Source organism: Phyllostomus hastatus, unplaced genomic scaffold, assembly GCF_019186645.2.
Source record: "Phyllostomus hastatus isolate PE091 unplaced genomic scaffold, TTU_PhHast_1.1 phas_contig_148, whole genome shotgun sequence".
In the NCBI taxonomy this organism is placed as follows: domain Eukaryota; kingdom Metazoa; phylum Chordata; class Mammalia; order Chiroptera; family Phyllostomidae; genus Phyllostomus; species Phyllostomus hastatus.
In genome coordinates, this window is record NW_025333607.1 from 22,837,408 (window position 1) to 22,857,852 (window position 20,445).

General features: G+C 67.6%; 1 protein-coding gene across 2 annotated transcripts in view; it reads left to right on the forward strand.

Annotated features, from left to right (window-relative positions):
- The window catches only part of CAMSAP2 (calmodulin regulated spectrin associated protein family member 2), a 34,512-nt gene extending 15,291 nt beyond the window's left edge, over nt 1–19,221 (forward strand). Inside the window, exons 5-18 of one of the 2 annotated variants that reach the window (XM_045860052.1) lie at nt 1,868–1,900; nt 4,243–4,384; nt 4,645–4,784; nt 6,636–6,729; nt 8,079–8,157; nt 9,392–9,471; nt 9,750–9,819; nt 10,466–12,659; nt 14,341–14,477; nt 14,952–15,172; nt 16,063–16,135; nt 17,003–17,118; nt 18,165–18,283; nt 18,771–19,221. In XM_045860052.1, coding sequence (XP_045716008.1) covers nt 1,868–1,900; nt 4,243–4,384; nt 4,645–4,784; nt 6,636–6,729; nt 8,079–8,157; nt 9,392–9,471; nt 9,750–9,819; nt 10,466–12,659; nt 14,341–14,477; nt 14,952–15,172; nt 16,063–16,135; nt 17,003–17,118; nt 18,165–18,283; nt 18,771–19,076 — 3,804 coding nt within the window. In that variant the 3' untranslated portion in view covers nt 19,077–19,221. The remainder of the gene's footprint in view (nt 1–1,867; nt 1,901–4,242; nt 4,385–4,644; nt 4,785–6,635; nt 6,730–8,078; nt 8,158–9,391; nt 9,472–9,749; nt 9,820–10,465; nt 12,660–14,340; nt 14,478–14,951; nt 15,173–16,062; nt 16,136–17,002; nt 17,119–18,164; nt 18,284–18,770) is intronic. The other variant, XM_045860059.1, reaches the window with a different exon arrangement.
- Nucleotides 19,222–20,445: the final 1,224 nt, after the last annotated feature.

The window sequence follows — 20,445 nt, forward strand, 5'->3', positions numbered from 1 at the left end:
GCGCACCTCGTGGTCCCTCCCTGTTAGCCGAGTCCGGCAAAACCCTGCGTTAACGCTCTCCGGGTCGCGGCCGGCGGCGGGAGGTCCCCCTTCCACTCCCCGAAAGCCGCTGCGCAGAGCGAGCTGAGCGCTGGGCGGCCGGGCAGGCCGGCCCCACCGCCGCCGCGCCGCCCGGCAGGTCTCCCGGTGCCTGCTGTTCGCAAAGTAGGGCACTAGGTCAGGGGGACGCGGGAGTGAGGCGGGGTGGGGGCAGGGGCGGCGGGGTGGGGGCGTGGTCGGGACTAGACTAGCCCGCAGGCCGAGCGCGGACGGCTTTGGAGAGAGCCCCACGCTCACGGGGGTGCGCTCTCCAGCCACAGCGCGAGCTCTGTCGAGAGTCTGCTTCCCGGAGGAGCAGAGACACGCGTCCCCTCGGCGTCACCTCTGCCGCTCTTCACGGAGCAGTGTGGGGCAGGCGTCCCCGGGGGCTGGCGGCTGGCGGCTGGCGGCTGGCGGCTGGCGGCTGGCGGCTGGCGCACCGGGCTCCCCTTGGAGGAAGAAGCGCGCCCCCGGCTGTAGCTGCTGTTGGTTTGAAGGGTCCGTCTCAGGGGCGAGCACGCTGTCCCCGGTGCGAGGGCCTTGAGCGCGGTGCTGAGCTGGCGCGGCCCACGCGGGTTTCCGCCCGGGCCGGAGTGCCGGAGCAGCTGACCCCGGTCGCCCGCTCCCTTGTTCGCCTCCGCCTCTGCGGACGGCGCCTGGGACGCCTTCGGGAGGAGGGCTCTGGAGTCAGGCCGCTGGGGACGCGCTGCCCTGCCCGGGCCCTTTCCGAACGCCCCGGCCCCTTGCAGGGCAGACAGGACCCTGCTAGGACGCCTGTCCGTCTCTGCCCCCAGTGCACGGGACCTCTGACCTCTGTCATGAAGGGCGTGGGCTGACATCCCCAGGACGTAGCGCCCTTTGGCGCTGTCTTTGGGAAGTGCTGGTGTCTAACCTGCAACGTTGTAACTGACTCGGCTGCCTGTTTCACCTGTTGGTAAAGGTGGAGAGCAAACCCCCGAGCTCTGATACGGCGACTCATTCTCAGGTGCATCACTCGGTCTGACTCCTAGGTTTGCCTTGGGTTCCTTTTTCTGGCTATCATTTCGGTGCAGTAATTGTGAGGACTTGAGCCGCCCAAGTTAGGTAGCTTTTGTTTAGAATTCTGCCCCTAAGATTCCGCTTCATAGTCGCAGTTTATCCCGCGTGGACGTTTGTGGCCAGTGCTGACTCCTTTCTTCCCTGCCGCCTGCTGCCGGCTCGCCCTCTACAGGCCGCCCAGCACCCGGTCTGGCCTGCACCCTGGTCTCACTATCTGCTCGGTGCCGCTCAGCGAGGAGCCCGGTGCACTGAGCATTTTAAAAATTCGGAGATGGTTACGTGGTTTTTTTTTCTCCGCCCAATACTCTGTGCAGAGGGCTGGGCCTGAGGAGAGGTGCGTTGGCACTCCCAGAGCCCGCCCCCTGCGCCGGGGCTGCTTGCTGGCACCCCCCCCCCCCCCGAGCAGTGTGACTGTGGCGCTGACACCGGGGCACCGGGCGCCCTTCTCACGCCGCCCGCCCCCCTGCGTGTGCTGTGGGCTCCGATTCGCTATGAGCAGGTCTGCCCTCAGCTGCCACCCCCCTGGCACCTGTGGGAGCCGGTGGGTTCTCGCTCAGTGGGTTGTAGTCGGCTTCTGTCCACACGCGTCTACGTCTTAAATCCACGTCTGTTTCGAGCGGACAGTAATCGGCATCTAAAACGGCCGTGTGGACTATACACGTGGCACCCCGCTGTCAGAACCTGACGGACCCAGCGGGAGTGATTCTGATGACCTTTCCCTCTCCCTTTGTTTCCGCTGCTTCCCCCGAAGTCTCCTTCGAAGTGGTTCTGGAAACTGGTTCCCGTAAGTGTGCCCGCGCCTCCCGCATGCCCCCCAGACCCGAGACCCTGAGACCTCGGCGTGGCCCCCGTGTCTCGCTGGTGTCGTTGTTTCGTGTGGACCTGTCGGTCTCTGCCCAGGCTGGGTTCTCGGGTGTTCGCTCCTGCGTGGGCTAGAAAGAGTTAAAAGCCCAGTCGGGGTCTGGGGCAGATGCCGTAAAAATCATTTGACGCAGAAGCCTCTTTTGCTGGGAGTCACAGACCACCAGTGACTGGGGTGAAAAAGCATGAATGTGGACTGATTGATGAGTTCCAGCCGGACTGGTAGGGGACACCTTGTGTATAAACAAGTGACATTCCGTGCCCCCTTGCTGCCAGTACGGGACTCCGCTGTGTCCGGTCCCCGTTCGACCTGAAGGGCGGATCTTCCGGGACCCAGTGCGGGGGGGGGTTGGATAGGTCACCGCAAGGCTTTGGCATGCCGCTCCTGCGTCTCTGCCCGTCTGGCCTGAGCGTCGGCACTCGCTGCCGGAGCTCCGTACAGACCGCCGTGTGCATCGTGCTCGTGTGTGCGTGTGCATGCCTGTGCATGCGTGTGTTCGTGCGCCCTCGAGTGCCAGTCCGTGCACGCATGTCCCTGGTGCAGAGACGCTGCCCGGCAGAGCACAGTGGGACCAGGGCACGCTGCAGGCCTTTGTCCTTGACCCTGGGCGGTTGGCTGCCCTGGGGAGTGGGGCGCGTGGGCAGTCGGGGGGCCTCCGAGAACAGGCTGCTGTTCCTGGCCCTGGCCGGAGCTGACCGGGCGTGAGCACGGGCGCCCGCGGCTGGGCTCCGGGTCGGCTTCTCCCTGCCTCCTTCCCGCACCCGCTCCCGCCTTCCCAGGGCTGATCCGCGGACTGTCGGCCGTGTGCCGAGGGCTGCGGGCCGTCAGCAGTCCCCGGAGGGCCGTGTGCAGTGCAGTGCAGTGCACGCACGCGGTGTCTTTCTGGGTGTCGGGCCCTAGGTGTGCGGGTCTGCCAGCCCCGGGGGGCGAGGGTGGGCGCCTGGGAAGGGCTTCGGGGTGGGGGAGCGCCCCGCAGCTCTTGCTCTGGGGCGCCAGCGGGAGGGGCCGGGGGACAGCGCCCCCTGGAGGACACGTCTGCCCGGCTGAGGGCCACCCGCCCTCCAGAGGGGTCAGCCTCGCCCAGCGGTTACCGCTCTCTTTCAGGACGCTGCTTTTCTGGTTTTATTCTGACAGAAGTGTTTCACTTCACAACCGTGTTTTAACTGTGAAATATACAGACGAGCAGTTAGACGGACTGGGAGGGAAATTAGCTTTATTTGTAAGAGCTCTTTAAGCAGCAGTGACCAGCGTGACCACGGGCTCTGCTGGTGAAGTACCTGCACGAACACCTTCCTGACGCCACCCCCCCCCCCCCGTCAGGTTCCCAGCTTCGGGGGCTGTGCAGCACTTTGTGGCGTCTTGTCCGATCCTCCAGGATCCGGATCTGTGGCCTCGGGAAGGTGGGCGTCTGTATTTCCCCATTTCACAGATGGGGCGGCAGAGGCCTGAAGCTGGTGAGCGGTGGAACCAGGACTTGAACCTGGGTCAGCCGGTTCAAGAGCTGGTCCCCGACCTCCACGCCCCAAGGCGGGGCCTCGTGCTCAGAGCTGCCCTGCAAACCCGCGCCCAGCCGCACCCCTTGGTCTTCCCCGGACCGGGGCTCCTCTGGTTTCCGAGGGACGCGGAGGCCCTCGTGCTGCCCTGCGCCCGGCCAGTGCGGCCCCAGTGGGGGCGGCTCTTCCCGAGTCAGAGCTGCCACGCCTCATCCGTGCCACCGCACCGTTCAGACAGCAGCCAGGGTATCTCGGGACACTACCTGAGGCCCTCGGGGCGCTGCTCCTGCCCATCAGGCCCCGCCCCTCAGGGCCACGCGCCCCTCCCTGCCCCAGTGTGGCCTGCCCTAGCTGGTCTCTCTGTCCCCCCCCCTCGGGGGTGCTGGGGCCTTGCTGGGGAAGGACCGCCCACGCAGGGCCCCGGAGCGGGAGCCCCCGTCAAGGCCGGGACCGCGTGCCCTGCAGGGGAGTGTGCTGATGGCGGGCGGGGAGCCCTCAGAACCCGGCTGGCGCTGCTCCATGGGGGGGCAGTCGGGCTGGGGGTGCCGTCCCGCCCGGCAGCAGCGGTGGAGAGCACGGGCCGCGGACCCGGTGCTGCGGGGTGTGTGTGTGTGACCTGGGTGAGGGACCTGGGTCCCGCAGGAGAGGGGACGGTGGGCGCAGTCCTGGCTTCTCCTGCCGGGCTGCGCCGGGGGCCCGTCCGGCCGCAGCGCTGGCTCTTCCCGGTGTCATGGGCGCCTGCTCACCCTCGCCTCTCTCCCGCCGCCGCAGGCCCGTTACAGGAAGGAGCAGGCGCTGCTGAAGCAGCTGCCCTGCATCCCGCTGGTGGAGAACCTGCTGAAGGACGGCGCGGACGGCTGCGCGCTGGCCGCCCTCATCCACTTCTACTGCCCCGGCGTCGTCCGGCTGGAGGGTGAGCGCGCGGGGCGCCCTGGGCCGCGGGGGGGGCGGGGCTCTCAGGGAGTAGGGGGCCCCCGCACCCCCAGGGCGTCTGTGCGTGAGCCGGGGGCGGGGAGGGCGGCCGCGAGCTGGCCCCGGGCCCCGGGCCCCGGGCCCCCAGCCCTCCGGCCGTGCCGCAGAGCCCGGCAGGGTGTGCCCGCGCCGAGCCACTGCGTGGGGTCCTAACGGAGTGGGGGGTCCCCGAGTCACGGCCCGCTCTCTTCCTGCCCGAAGACGTCTGCCTGAAGGAGACCATGTCTTTGGCGGACAGCCTGTACAACCTGCAGCTGGTGCAGGGCTTCTGCCGCGAGCACCTGACGCAGTGCTGCCACTTCACGCTGGAGGACATGCTCTACGCCGCCGCCTCCATCAAGGTGCGTGCCGCGCATGCGCCGTCCGCCCCGCCCCGCCCCGCCCCTTCCCCGCACACGGGAGTCGGGAGATGTTACTTCCACGTACGTCTTCTTAATGCCCTTCCTGGCACGTGTCCGTGACAAGTCTCGGCCCGCCTCTCGGACCGCCCAGGGACAGGTGCTCTCGGTAAACACGGGGGTGTCTGTGCGGCGGTAGAGCCCGCTCGCCCAGTGAACCACAGCCACGCTGACGCCGAGGCCGCCTCGGTCCCGCGTGACCCAGACGGGGGCTGTCCTCGCGCGCGCGTGGGAGGCAGGTGCGCCTGTGCCAGGGGGCTGCGCTCACTCGCCGCGCTCTGTGCCAAGCTGGAGGCCCGCGGCCCAGGCCCGGACGCTGCACGGCGTCCAGCCACAGGGGGCTGCGCGGCCCCTGATGCGGGCACCTCGCTGCCACTTTCCCTCTCACCCCCGGCGCCACGGACGTGCCGGAGCCCGAGCTCGTCCCCCTGCCCGCCCTGCACCGGTGCGGCGGGGCGGTGAGGGGTCGGGAACAGGGCATCTCGCTGGGGACACAGCGGAGACACTCTGCCGTGCTGCTGGGCTGCCCCAAGGGAGGGCGGGGTTCTGCTGGCACAGGGAGCCCCCCCAGACACCCTTCAGTGCAGGAGGCAGGCAGCACACCTCATGAGGGTCGCGGGATGCGAGTCCTTCGTTCCTCAGAACGCTTTCCGTGCTGTGCGCACACGGAGACGCACCCACAGACGCACACGCGGGTGCCGGGAGAAGGCCCGCAGGAGCACAGCCACAGGCCTTGACGGTGGTTCCCTCTGAGCGCGTGTCAGGGGTTGGGGACGGTGGCCGGGTGGGGCTCTGTCGCAGGGCGTCACTAGGAGAGGAGCTGTCGGTGAGGCTGGGCCGGGGTCCCCGCTGGGATAAGGGGACGGGTTTGTGCCTGTTCGCCGCCCTCAGCTCCGGGGAGCCGTCTTCCTGGGCCAGGCTGCGTTCCGGGGGTGCGGCTCCCTGCTGTGCTGACACCTAGTGGCCAAGCGCAGCACCGTCACACGAGGATGGTCGCCTGCCCCGGTGCTCGGCGTGGCTGGGACAGTGCAGCCACCATGAAACGCCGCGTGGGTCTGGGGCGTGCAGAGCGACCACCACCGCGGCAGGAACCGACGCTCTGTCGGCGACGCGGGGACCGAGTCTGTCCTGGGCTGAGGCCATTAAGATATGTGTGACACGTTGCCACCGACTGCAGTCATCAGCGCCCTGAACTCTCTCTTCTCACGACCGGGGGGGCTCACCCTCGCCTGCACCACCCCCCCCCCATCGCCCCTCGTCCCCGCCGTGGAACCCACCCCTCGTCCCCGCTTCTCCGAGTGCTTCTCCGAGTGTGGCTCGGACCCCGCCTGTGAGGAGGGCGGCCACGCAGAGAACCGGCGCTTCCCCGGCCCAGACCGAGTCGCACAAGGTCCCCGAGGCCTGTCCCCGTGGTTGCAGCGGCGGGGTCTCCCTCTTTCTCGGGGCTGGCGTTCCAGGGGCGCACACACCTTGTTGCCACCCGCTGGCCCGAGTCTGCTGACGGGCGCAAGGGGCCCGCCCTGGCCCCCGGGGGCAGCGCTGCCGCGGGCGTCTCCTCCTCCAGGTCCTGCTCCTGCTTCTGCGGGGAAGACCCGGCAGAGGGCGCGCTGGGTCACGGGTGGCTCTGCCCGGAGTGGTTGGGGACCCCACGCTGTCTCCATTCTGCATCCGCACGGCGTCGAGGGAGGAGCGGGACGCGGTCCTCATGGCGGGCGGGCGGGCGGTCTCCGTCCCGTCCCGGGCCAGCCCTGCTGACTTCCCTTCTCCCCGCCCCACCCCCCCATCCCCGTGCAGAGCAACTACCTGGCGTTCACGGCGGAGCTCTTCTGGTGGTTCGAGGTCGTGAAGCCGTCCTTCGTGCAGCCGCGCACCGCCCGCCCGCACGGAGGTAGCGCCCTTCGGTCCCAGCCCTCACCCTCGACACGTCCTGATCGGGGTCCTGGGCGTTCGGTGGCTTGGAGCCCCCGGGTTCGCTGCAGGAGATGGGGGGGGATGGGAGAGCAGGGAAGCAGAGGGGCCGGCTGCAGGTGGCGGCCTCGTGGGGTGGGGGGGCTTGTAGCTGTCCCTGCCGTTCCCTTCCTCCTGTCTACGTCTTGTACCCCACCCCGAGCTCTCGTCCCCTGTCAGAGCCTGGGCTTCCGGCATTGGGACCCAGAGCCCACCCAGACTGTGGCACTGTGGCTCGGCTTTAGTCTTCTGTCACTTGAACTTGCCACCACACCGTGAAAAGGACACAGACAGACAGATAGATAGATGGATGCCCTGATAGGTCTTGTGATTCGTATTAGGGCTTCTTGATTGCCATCGTGACAACTAGTAAGAAATAGAGGGTTGTTATGAAGATCCCTAGAGACGAAGAACAGACACCTTCCCGGGTTGGCTCTGAAGCAGAATGGGCCCCCATCGACCCCACTGCACGACCAGAGGCCGATTTCCGTGGGGGAGAGACGGCCCTGGGTCGTGAGGTCGGCCCCCAGAGATGCTTCTTCCCGCCGATCAGCGGCCGGTCCTCTCTGCTGCGGCAGCGGGACTGCTGGGACGTGGCTCTGCCCACCCCCCACCCTGGCCCTGCCCTCCCCCGGCAGTTCCGGAGAGGCGAGCGAGAGACCGCGGAGGGAGGCAGACTGAGTGTGGGGCCCGTGTGCCGGCACCACGGCCGCGGCCCTCCCGGGGCCAGGGGGCAGGGCCCGGCGCCCTGGGCAGCCGCTGTCCGCCTCAGCACAGGGCTCCCCCGCGCCACCGCCTGCGGTTTCGTGTGGGCGGCCCGCCGCCCGAGGTGTGCGGCGGCTGGCACGGCAGCTCCCCCCGGAGCAGTTTGCCAAAGTGTGGACTGCACCCGGGGGCTGCGTGCTGACCCCCGAAATTCTCTCCTTAACTGGCGACCAAACAGCCTCACACGGAAGCAAACGTGGACTCCCGTAAGCGAACTCCTGCGGGAGCTTCCGCAGGGTAGACACGCAGACCTCCTTCTGCTTTCAATATCTGCACTTAATGTTAGGCCTGCCCCGCCCCCCCACTAGCCTTGATTAAGTGAGGTTTTTAAGCCAGAAGAACACTTGAAGAAGAATGTCAAGAAAATTCTACCTTGTGAAGGTTATTTAAGAAGATAGCTCTCGAGTCCCTCTGATCCCTCTGTGAGGTAGAAGGGAAGCCAGGATCAGGTCTCCACGCGGTCTCGAGGTCATCGACGATGGTGGAAATGTGCTGGGTCCGTAACTGGGGTTTTTAATCTCGTAGCCGAGTCTGCGCACGACCTGCCCGCAGCCGCCCCAGGGAGCCCCTCAGACAGCTACCCCCACTCTGCCCGCAGCGCCAGGTAGGCCGTCCACCTGCGGGCCCGCGGGATCACAACGCGACCACTGGGACGGGACGAGCGTGTCAGGGACAGGCTGCTGGGCACCGCACCGAGGGTGGGGGGGGTGGTTCCGCGGTCCGGACCCCCAGCCTGAGCCCCGCCCCTCGCAGCAGAACCTGCTGTCCCTGAGGGTCGTTGGAACGAGAGTGACCCTCAGGGCCTGGGGAGAACTTTCTTTATTGTCTTGTTTAAGTGCAGTCGGTACGCAGTCCTGTGTCGGTGGCACTGGCATCTGTGCACGACGCAGTGACGTGACGTTTCCGTACCTCACAACGTGACCATCCCCCCTACGTCCAGCAGTTGTCCGCCACCGAGTGGACACATCACAGCGTCACTGACTGACCGAATCCCCCCCGTGCTCCCACTCCTGACCCCGCCCTTCCGTGAGCGCCCGTTTGGTTTCGTTTTCGTTTTGTTTCTCGATGGCTTGCGACAGCGAGTCCACGCAGCATTCGTCTTCCCTGCCTGCGTGACTTCACTCAGTGTCAGTGTCGTCACCCAGCCGCCAGATGCCGCGCTGTGAGCCGGCGGCAGCGTCACCACCACCCGGCCCAATCTGTTCTCAACAGGCCGGCGTCGGGGCGCTTGGCTTCCTCCCCCGACTGCACCGCAGGCCGGAGCAGACCTGAGACCTAGGGAGAGTAGCAGTGGCCTCTGGCCGGATGCTGTTGCCACTTGCGGCACAGACGGTCTCCTCCCCGCATGAGCGGATTACATGAGGACAAGCAGCAGGGACGCCCCAGGTCTAGGGACACCGGGGCTCCGGCTCCCTGGACTGTCCCGCCCTGACCGCCAGTGAGAACCCCCCCTCGGGGGCTGCGTAGCACCAGGCTCAGGGTGCCCAGAGGGTGCAGACCGACGACTTGCATTTAACCGTTTCACGGACGCGTGTGTCTGTGTCTGCGGACAGAAAACAGTGTCCCGCCTGCGCTCAAGGGCGCCGGGCGGTGGGTGGGAGCGTCCGGGCTCTCTAACTGGGAGACAAGACGAGCAGAGACACACCGGGCAGAGAGGCACCGGCACAGCCACTCCTGGGCTCACACGACGCGTCGTGTCTCCTGGGCGTTTCTGGCCTTGAACTCAGGATGGCGCGGGGTGACGGCGTCGTGTGCGGCGGCAGGCGGCAGCCGCCCTCTGTGGGGCCGGGAAGTTGCCGCACGCTGACTGAGACGCGCCCGTTGCTTTTGCGTTGCAGCGGGGAAGGGGCCGTGTCCCCACACTCCCGGCACCTGCCGCCTGGACAGTCTCGCCCCCACGCCCGTGCGGCAGCCGCAGGTAACGCGCGCGCGGAGCGGCGGCTGGGGGGCGGCGGGAGGTGGGTGGAAGCGAAGGCAAGACCCAGGCCGGTCTTCCGGAAAACACGGTGACCGCACCAGCGGCCGCCTGGTCCTCTGCGCCCGCTCCTCTCAGTGGAACAGTCTCTTCCCCCGCGTGCACCTGCCGCCTTCTCTGCGCTGCTAGCGACGAGCCCCCGGATCTCTGGGACCCGTTCAGCTGCTGTAAGTCGAAGCTTTCCCCGCAAGTCCAGTGACCTTCTTTCCCGGTATTTGCAGGAGGAATCAGAAGGTCTTCGTCCATGTCTTACGTCGATGGCTTCATAGGGACGTGGCCCAAAGAGAAGAGGTAACGGGCGTTGCTCCAGGCTATTCGCACTGTGGAGAGGTGCTGACCCGGCCTCCCCGGCCGCCAGCCGGCGGGGCAGACCCGGGCCTGGTGCCCGGCTGTGAGAAGGGCGACGCGGGCAGGGGAGAGGCCCCGGGGGCTCCCGGCGGAAGGCGGCCTGGGCGCCCTGGCCGGACCCTGCGGGCCATACGAAGGGGGGGTCGGCCGTCCACGCCCGCGGGGTCCTCGTCCGCGGACTCAGCCCACCGCGGGTTGAAAGTGCTCCGGGAACAAGCGCCGCCCCGTCGCTGGCGTGTCCCCTGGGGTCGCGCCTGTGCCTGTGCCTGTGGCTGCGTCTGCGCGGAGCACGGACAGACTCGTTCTCGTCATCGCCCCCTAGTGGTGCGGCGCCGTGCTGACACGGGGCGTCAGGTCGTGTCCGGGGAGGGGCGGGGCCCGGCCAGACGTGCGTGCGTGCGTGCGTGCGTGCGCGCGCTGCCCGCAGCGCGGTGCGCTCCGCACAGGGGCTGGGGGCGTCCTGGGGCCGCGGGGCCCTCCACGGACGCCGGGGGCGGCTCGGACTTTATTTTAAGCAGCTGCTGTCCAGTGACACACGGCCATTTCTCGTTTGGGAGTATTTACGGTGTTTTCTTCTGAATGCTTCTAGATCGTCGGTGCACGGAGTTTCCTTTGATATTTCTTTCGATAAAGAAAACGCTGCACAGAGGCCCACTGCAAGCCAGGGGATCACTCGCTCTCTCAGCAACGAAGGGCTTTCTCTCAACAACAACCGTGTGCCGAGAAACACCCGGAAAAGCCCGTCCTTCAGGCCGGTGAATGGCGACGAGGAAGCCGAGAGCATCGAGGAGGAGCTGGGCGTGGGCCCGCACCCGGGCCCCCAGGCCCGCGTGCCCCTGAACTTGAACGAGCTGAACGCCAACGCGAAGGTTCACTACCGGCTCCCGAACGGAGCCCTGCAGAGCAGAGCCCTCCTGGACGAGCTGGGCAACCCGGCCGAGGCCCCGAGCATCGAGGAGGCGCTGCAGATCATCCACGACACGGAGCAGGCCCCGCGCACGCCGCCGCCGGGCCAGCGGGCCGACGGCTTCTTCCTCCACGGCCAGGAGCTGAGCGCCCTCAATGCGAACCTGCAGCTGCGCCAGACGGGCCCCGACCCCGTCACGGACGTCGGGGGCGCCCTGAGCCCCGTCACGGACGACACGGAGGTGGACACCGGGATCCACGTCCCTTCCGAGGACATTCCCGAGACCGTGGACGAAGAGTCGTCCCTGCGGGACTACACGGTCAGCCTGGACTCCGACATGGACGACACGTCGAAGCTCCTTCAGGACTACGACCTGCGCGCCGGCGGCCCCCGCGAGGCCTCCAGCCCCTGCCCCAGCACCGTGAGCACCAGGTCTCAGCCCGGGAGCAGCGCGTCCTCCAGCTCCGGGGTCAAGATGACCAGCTTCGCGGAGCAGAAGTTCCGGAAGCTGAATCACACGGACGGGAAGAGCAGCGGGAGCAGCTCGCAGAAGACGACCCCGGAGGGCTCGGAGCTCAACATCCCCCACGTGGTCGCCTGGGCCCAGACGCCGGAGGAGGCCGCGCCCCCGCAGCCGCGGGACAGCACGCAGCTGCTGGCCTCCGAGATGCTGCAGCTGCGCATGCGGCTGGAGGAGAAGCGGCGCGCCATCGAGGCCCAGAAGAAGAAGGTGGAGGCCGCGTTCACCAGACAGAGGCAGAAGATGGGGAGGACGGCCTTCCTCACCGTGGTGAAGAAGCGGGGGGACGGGGCGGCCCCGCTGCGGGAGGAGGCGGCCGGGGCGGAGGACGAGAAGGTGTACAGCGACCTCGCGCGCGAGAAGGAGCCGCAGCGAGCCGGCGGGCAGCGGAGCCGGTCGCTGGCGGACATCAAGGAGAGCGCGGAGAGCCCCCCCACCCGGTGGCCCAAGTCGCCCACGACGCCCGTGGAGCCCGAGAAGCAGTGGGGCCTGGCGAGCCCCGCGGAGGAGGCCGCGAGCGAGGGGGAGGTGCTGGAGTACACGCGGTCCATCGAGAAGCTGAACGCCTCGCTGCACTTCCTGCAGCAGGAGATGCAGCGCCTGGCGCTGCAGCAGGAGGTGCTCATGCAGATGCGCGAGCGGCAGTCCTGGGTCATCTCCCCGCCGCAGCCCTCCCCGCCCCGGCAGGGCCGCGAGCCCAGGCCCGCCCGGCAGGCCGGCCCGGCCCCGGCCGGCGCCGCCTTCTCGGAGCCCCCGCGCCCCGCCCACCCGTCTCCGCAGTCTTCCCACAGGAAGGGCCCCTCGCCCTCCGCCAAGAACCCGAGGACTCCCCGGCCCAACGAGCTGAAGATCCCGCCCCTGACCCGCACGCTGGCGCCGCCGCGCTCGGTGGACAGCCTGCCTCGGCTGAGGCGGTTCTCCCCGAGCCAGGTGCCCATCCAGACCCGCTCCTTCGTGTGCTTCGGGGACGACGGGGAGCCGCAGCCGAAGGAGCCCGAGCCCCAGCCCCCGCCCAAGGAGGAGGCCCGGAAGGAGGCCTCGGAGCAGCCCGCGCCCGCGCCGGAAGAGAAGGAGATGAGACCCCTGGAGTCCACCGTCGCGGAGGTCCTGTCCCAGCCCGTCACCGAGACCGTGTGTCTGACCCCGAACGCCGGCCCGCCGAGCCAGCCCGCAGGGCCCCCGCCCCGGCCCGCCTTCCCGCCCGCTGCGCCCAAGAACGCGAGTCTCATCGAAGTGTCCCTCTCGGACCTCAAGCCCCCCGTGAAGGCCGACGCGCCCGCCGAGAAGGAGGACGGCGAGAGCGACCGCGAGCAGGCGGACGAGGACCAGAAGGTGTGCTGCGGCTTCTTCTTCAAGGTACGCCGGCGCGTGCGCGGCTCGGGCGTCCACTGGGCGGGGTCTGTGGCCTCCGCTCCCGGCGGCCTCGGCCGCCCGCCTGCCGCGAGTCCTAGCGGGCTGGTGCGCCGAGCCCCTGGCGTGCGGAGCGGCCCCGCCAGGCAGGCGCGCGCACGTCCGGACTGGGGGGCTGCTCTGCCCCTCTGCCCCTCTCTCTCACAAGCGCCTGTAGGGGGAGCTGCGCAGGCCTCTCCAGACTCGTTCGCGTGCCGGTCTGTGAACGGCGCGCGCCCTGGCGCTGTGCACGAGCACGTTTGGGCTTTTCTAAAGTCTGGAGCGTCTTACCTTGCCTTACGTTTTTTTACACCCTTTCAAAACTGGCCACGTGGGCCCCTGCAGGATGGCCCGCTGCCAAGCTCCTGCGCCTACTTCGCGCAACTGTCACTGCAGTCGCTGCTGGAAGAGCCTGGGGTGGGGGGGGGGGGTCCGGCACCCACCCGGGCTCCGTGCGGCTGCAGGGTGTCACCTTCAAACAGCACTGTGGCCACCTGAAGGAACCCTGAGCGCTGTCACCTCTTGACGGTGGAGTGTTGACGTTTTTCATAGATATTCACAAGACAGGAAAAGCCTGATATTTTTAAACTTTTATCCTAGTTATCATTCACTTTCTTCATTTTAATGTTTCTCTGTGTTCTCCAAATTACCTGTAGCATGGGTCCTATAGGGAAGAGCATGGCTTTCGTCAATCATCAGGAACAGGTGTTTATTGCTTGGTTTCGTTTTTTCGCGGAGGGACCGAAGCCGCTCACCTCTGGCTGGGTGTGCAGTGCAGGCGGGAGGCGGAGGCCGGAGCGCGTTTAGATCCCAGCGGGGGCGCAGGGCGGCCCGACTCGCGAGCGCCGGAGCGCTGGCCATGCAGGGTTTCGCTGCGGGCGCTGCAACGCGGGGCGTGAACGCAGAACCTGTTAGAACTGGCCTCGGGCGTGTGCCCCGTGGGCCCCTCTAAGGGTCTGTGTGAGGCGCCCGGGCGGCGTGTTGGGCCCAGCATCCAGAGTCCTGAAGCCGGTGGGCCCTCCTGCCGTCTGCGGCGCCCTGAACGCGGCGGCGAGTTGGAGGCTGCCCAGAGCCGGCGGTCCCGCGGGTGCAGGCAGGGACGCGGCGGGCCAGGGGGCCTTCGGGAGAGGCGGGGTAGGCCGCCTCCCTCTCTTCCCACGGGAAGAAAGCCTTCCGTGTGGTCCAGAACCTCAGCTGAGAAAACCGCAGCGACAGTTTCACTTACGCGACGTCACTTCGGGGAACCGGTTGTTGGTGCTTCGACCCCACTTTTCTTTATTGAGCATGTATCTTACACACCATTTAAATGCGGTTTTAAGAACTAGGGGGGAACTCCCCACTGAAACTGTTTATTAGGGTCCGAAAAAACACCTCTACCCTTTTTCCCTTCTTATGGCTGGCTGTTCTTTGCTAACGTCCCGGGTCTGGAAACGCGGTGACAAGTCGGTGTCCCCGTGGGGGGCAAGACCCCGTGACTTGATGACACCACTTCGGTGCCCGTCCTCCCCCGCGGTCCCCGGAGCATGTCCCTGTACGCGGTGCGGCTGGGAGGAGGTTGGACAGGTGTTTCAGGCTCTTAGTTCCGAGGATGGGAACGAGAGCATCGGTGCCTAAAGCGTGCCCCCCTCCCCCGGGAATCTGTCCCCAGGACGACCAGAAGGCGGAGAACGACATGGCGCTGAAGCGGGCGGCCTTGCTGGAGAAGCGGCTGCGGAGGGAGAAGGAGACGCAGCTGCGCAAGCAGCAGCAGGAGGCGGAGCTGGAGCACCGCAAGGAGGAGACGCGGTGAGGGCGGGGTGGGGCGTGCGTGCGTGCGTGTGCATGCGTGTGCGTGCATGTGCGCGCGCGCGTCTCCGCCGGTCGCTGGCGGGTCTCCAGACGTTTGCGCTGCCTAGGCCGCTAGATTCAGGCTGACTTTTGGTTAATTTTTAGACGTTAATTTGTTTTCCCTAAGTATTACTTGGCTGTATATTTTTACCTACGTTTGAGGCCATTTCAAAGTCAAGTTCTCCAGAAACCACAAGAGTTTAACTTCACCGGTTTCACGCACGCACACTCTCACTCGGTGCCCACGGTGCGCGCACGTAGATTGTAATGACCTAAACTATCTGCAGCTGGTTTTCAGTGACCCGTTTCCCCGCGGGTGCTGAAACGTGACGGCGCGCGCTCTTCTCCCGGCACGCGCGCCCTCCGGGGACTGCGCCCCGCGGGCACAGCGCCCCGCGGGCACAGCCCCGGCCCTGACCCAGCCTCTCTCAGGCGGAAGACGGAGGAGGAGCGCCAGAGGAAGGAGGACGAGCGGGCGCGCAGGGAGTTCATCCGGCAGGAGTACCTGCGGCGCAAGCAGCTGAAGCTCATGGAGGACATGGACACGGTGCTCAAGCCCCGGGCCCCGGCCGCCAGGCAGAAGAAGCCACGCCCCAAGTCCATCCACAGAGACCACGTGGAGCCCCCGAGGACGCCCACTCAGGGTCCTCCAGGTAACGCAGCTCCGGCACGGAAACGCCAGCCTGGTTGCCACACCGGTGTGGCCGCACCTGGTCCGCCAGCCCAGGGAGGGCTGGCCGGGGGGCACGCACGCTGCCCGTGTGGAGACCGGAGGGAGCGAGGGCGACTCGGGGCCGTGGGCTGCCGCGTGCACGTGTGCGCGCTAGAGGGCGTGTCCACACGGTGCTGTCGGGCGCTCCCCGGTGCGGGTGGCCGTCCCCCACTCGCGTCCGTGCGGGCACGCAGTGCGGGCGGGACCCGAGACCCCGCCTTCACGCACCCCTCCGCCGGCGGAGAGGTGCTGGGGACCCCAGTTTGTAGTCTCTGGGGTTGAGAGGGGCGTCTTTTTCTGAAATTCAGCGCACACAACCACTTTTCAGGGCCGTGTGCACCGTGCGGACACCAAAAGCCACGGAGCATTGCGGGGAGTTCCCGTAGCTACTCTAAAGCTGAGGAGAAAAACGGCTCTGCCTTTGCTGGCCGCCAGAACTTGTTGATACTCAGCATCGGCCAAAATCAGTCGATGGGTTTTTCATGTAGATGCAGTTTATTTTTGTAACGTCTTTTGTGCCCACTTCTTCTCGTAAAGCCCTGGTGTCACGGCTCACGTGTTCCTTCCGGGATGGCTCGTGTCGGCAAGGAGCTTTGTCCCTCTCTGAAGAGAGGCTCGCTGCCGCCCGTTGTAGTGAATTGTGGCTACAGGCGGGCCGCGCGCGGGGGCTGACGCTGAGAGTCAGACCAGCAGCGCCCCAGAGGCCGGGCTCCCGGAGGCGGTGCCGTCCCCCGCACCCCCACCCCCACCCGGGAGCAGAGTCTCTGTGTCGCCCCTGGGAGCTCCCCGGCTTGGCTCTCCCTCGGGACCGACTGTGCCATGTGCTTTCAGTGTCCAGCCTCTCCCTGGCGTCGCTGACCACGGGCGACAGCGAGAGCGTGCACTCCGGCAAGAGGACCCCCAGGTAACCGACCCGCCACCCTGGGGCTGGTGGGAGTCCACCCCCCTTACCCTCCCTCCTAGAGTGAGGGGCGTGTCTAGTCCCCCCACCCCCACTGCTGTCCTCCCTCCTAGAACGAGGGGTGTCTTCCCCCCACCCCCACTGCTGTCCTCCCTCCTAGAACGAGGGGTGTCTGCCCCCCACCCCCACTGCTGTCCTCCCTCCTAGAACGAGGGGTGTCTGCGCCCCCACCCCCACTGCTGTCCTCCCTCCTAGAATGAGGGGTGTCTGCCCCCCCACCCCACTGTTGTTCTCCCTCCTAGAACGAGGGAGTGACCCCAGTCAGGGCCTCTGGTAAGTCGTGTTGACGGCAGTGGTTGAAAGACGCCCCCACACACAGCGGGGCACTCGCCTGGCACTGGTTTAGAGTTCCGGCGTCACTGACGTGGGTGAGGCCCTTTGTGAACTGCAGCGTCAGCGGTGACTGTGGACACAGTGGCGGTGGATCCCGGTCCGCAGATGCGGGGGGGGGGGGGTGCTGCCCCCGAGTGCGTCTCCCACCAGGCACAGTGTCGCCCCGGGAGAACGACCCCAGAGCAACGGCCGGAGACCTCTCTTGCGCCCGCCCCTGCGGAGTACAGGCCAGGAGAAGGGTCAGCGTCTCGCTGCTGCCCTACGCTCTGATGCCCCAGGGACCCTGTCTGCTGTGTGGCCACCGTGTCCTGCCAGCGCGGCTGCGCAAGGCGCCCGCGGAGCCCACTGCGCGCCACCACGGTGCGCATTGGAGGCTCGCGGCTGACTCCGGCCCGAGCTGTGCCGCCCTCCCTCCGCTCCCCGAGCGCCCTCCCTCCGTGGGAGCCGCCATGAAATGTGTCCCCCCGCCGCCCGCAGGTCGGAGTCCGTGGAGGGCTTCCTGTCGCCCAGCCGCTGCGGCAGCCGGAACGGGGAGAAGGACTGGGAGAACGCGTCGACCACGTCGTCCGTGGCTTCGGGGACGGAATACACAGGTCTGCGCCTGCGCCTTCTGGGGGAGCCGTCACAGCTGACCACGGGGCGGGGGCGGGACTGGGTTCCCCGGAGAGGGCTGCCCCGCCTCCCTTCGGCCGGAGTCCGCGGGCACCCGGGGCTGCTCTCCGGCGGGCCCTTTGGGCGTCAGGGGGGCCGGGGCGTGTCCGGGGCCGGCTGGGCTACCTCTGGAGCGAGGCCACTCCTCACGCTCCTCCAGCCCTGGCCACGCTGGGTCGAGGTCTGGGTCTGAAGACGTTCTCAGTGCTCGGAAGCTTTGCAAGTGGTGCTGCTGCTCGGTGAAGAGCTGAGACGCTCTGGGTGCCGGCGGGCGGGCGTCCGCCCTCCCGTGCCAGCCATCTGATGCGGGAGAGGGCGGGAGAAGGCAGGCAGGCACGGGGGGGGGTTGGGGGGGGGATGCCGGAAGGCGCCGGGTGGGCCGCAGCACTCTGTCCCCGTGGGGCCTGCTGTGGGGGTGCCAGGGAGGGTGAGGTCGGAGCTGCTGGCACCCACGAGCACTGCCCGTGGCCCTCAGCACAGCCCCCACGTGCAGGACGGGGTGCAGGGGGGTGCGGGTGGGAGACCAGGCTCTGTGCGCCCCGTCTCGAGGGGAGCGCGGCGGGAGAAGGCGAAGGTGCTTCCGGGGGCCGTGGGCCGAGGGGGGAACGCAGCGGGCCCAGCGGCGTGGGGCGGGGGTGGGGGGAGACGCAGCCTCCCCTGGGCTGTCTAAACGCTGCCGCGGCCCATGGGCCCACAGCCCCACTCTGCCGCCAGCCCCCCGCAGCCCCTCAGCCCCGGGGAGACGGGGCGGGGGGGCGGGCACAGTGGCCCTCGGGGCCCCCCCACACCGAGGGCCGTCAGGGGTGGGGGCGTCCCGCAGAGGCTCCTGCCCATGTGGACAAGGTGGGTTCTGCCCGGGGCGCTGTCAGCCCGGGCTTCTGGCCCAGGACCCGTGTCCCAGCACGGCGCCTCCTCGGGGATGGGGGTGGGAGTGGGGGCGGGGCCGCCGCCTGGGCGGGCGGTCACCACCCTGCGCTTGCCGCCGCAGGCCCGAAGCTGTACAAGGAGCCCAGCGCCAAGTCCAACAAGCACATCATACAGAACGCGCTGGCGCACTGCTGCCTGGCCGGCAAGGTGAACGAGGGCCAGAAGAGGAAGATCCTGGAGGTGAGGGCGCCGCCTGCGTCAGCCCTGGAGCCAGGGCTCCCGCCCCACCCCCCTCTGCCTGTGCGTGAGAGGCCGTGAAGGCCGGGCTCGCTGCCCGTGGGGAGCCACGAACCACTCTCTGGCCCCGTGCACTCCTGCACGTCTCCGGGATGCGGGTGGCGTGGGGGTCCTTTTCCCAAGCAGAGCGCTAGGGGAAGGCGGCGCACGGGGCCCCTGGGAGTGGAGGGCAGGCACAGAGCCCCTGGGGCCGGGGCCTCCCACGGGCCAGGGCCCCGCAGAGCTGGCCGAGCCGCAGCCGAGGCGCCTGCGTGCCCTGGCGGTGGAGGTGTGTCCCGGCCTGGCCGCGGGCGCACACTTCTGGCTGCCGGGAATCCGTGTTTCAAGTGTCACCGGGCTCGGCCCAGACACGCCACACGGTGGCTCGCTGGGCAGAGTGTTCACCGGTGTCTCTGGTTTTGTCTCTCGTTCGCCGGCTGTCGGGCCGAAGGAGATGGAGAAGTCGGACGCCAACAACTTCCTGATCCTGTTCCGGGACTCGGGCTGCCAGTTCCGGTCCCTGTACACGTACTGTCCGGAGACGGAGGACATCGCCAAGCTGACCGGCATCGGCCCCAAGGCCATCACCAAGAAGATGATCGAGGGGCTGTACAAGTACAACTCGGACCGGAAGCAGTTCAGCCACATCCCCGCCAAGACCCTGTCCGCCAGCGTCGACGCCATCACCCTCCACAGCCACCTGTGGCAGACGAAGCGGCCCGTGACGCCCAAGAAGCTGCTGCCCTCGAAGGCGTAGGCCTGGCCGCGGCCGCTCCCGCTCCCGCTCCCGGGTGCACGGCCCCTCCACGCCCCGCCCAGAGGGCCCCCTTCTGGTTGCCCACGACGAGACCTGTGGCCGCCCGGGCGGCCCGAGCGCCCTGGGGCCGGGTCCCCAGGGCGGTGGGCGCACTCGGAGACGGAAGCGCGCAGCTCGCCGGGGCGCAGGGTCGCCGGGGCACCTGCCGGGCGCCGGGCCCGAGGCCCTCCCTGTCACACACTAGTTGGACTAACGGTGGGGATATGGCGGAGGTTACAGATTATGGGTTTATTTGTTGCTTTTTTAAAACTTTTCATGTATGTGCTGTCTGCAGAGGGTTTGTCTCGTCCTTCCTGTCCGTGGGGTTCATTCTCACGTACCTTTGGGTTCTGTTTCTCGTGGAGGTGGTGCGAGTGGGGAGTGGGCCCCCCCAGGGTGCTTGGAGGAGCCCCACGCGTCCAGGGTGTCAGCGCCCTGCGCGGCGTTCAGCGCCGGGATCCATGTATTACTCACGCAAGTATTAACACTTTTCGGTGGACCGAGGGGAGGTGTCGTGAAGAGCTGCTAGTAGATTTGCTTTAAACCGCAGGAGCTTGACCAGGAGTCGTCGCGAGGAGCTGCTGACTCAATCAGTGTTGTTCTGCACGCCCCGGCCGGCCGGAGGGGGTCCGAGTGCGCTGGGACCACGCGCAGTGGGCTCGCTCTGCGGCGGGCGGCCTCGGAGCCGGGGAGGGCGGGGAGGGCGGGGGGCACCGTCCCGAAGGCGGAAGGCGTCCTGCGGTCCTCGCCGTCTCTCCCTTGTATTTATAACCGATACAGAATTATATTTAGAATTTCTAAACATGTACGAAGGGCTACACTTTAATTTTAAAACAGCTTCCCGTTCCTCCCCTTATGTTGATTCTCCTCCTCGCCCCGTGCAAGGACGGCGCGCGCTGGCGGTCCCTCGGCGGTGTGCGCGGGGGGCCGGCGGGCGGGTCTCCGTTCTCAGGAAGAGGCTCTGGCGACCACGTGGCTGTCCCGTGTCAGTGTTGCGACCCCGTGTGACATCGGGTGGCAGCGTGGTGTCACACGCAAGGTGCCCGGCTGGCTTTCTCCCGAGGGGAGCAGAGGCTGGGGGGCCTCCCTCCAGTCCGGTGGGGGGAGCCGCCGGCACCTGCGGGGCGCACCTCCCGACGCCGGGCGGGGCCGGGAGAGCCCGGGCTGCACTTTCCTGCTGTCGCGGGGCCCGTGGGCGCCCCTGCCCCGAGTTCCGACTCTGCCTCAGACGCTGTCGATATTTTACTGTAATTTATGTTCCTATATTTATGTATATTTGTTAAAACTGTAAAAACAGCCACAGACTTTTTTCCAATATCTGTGCAAGACA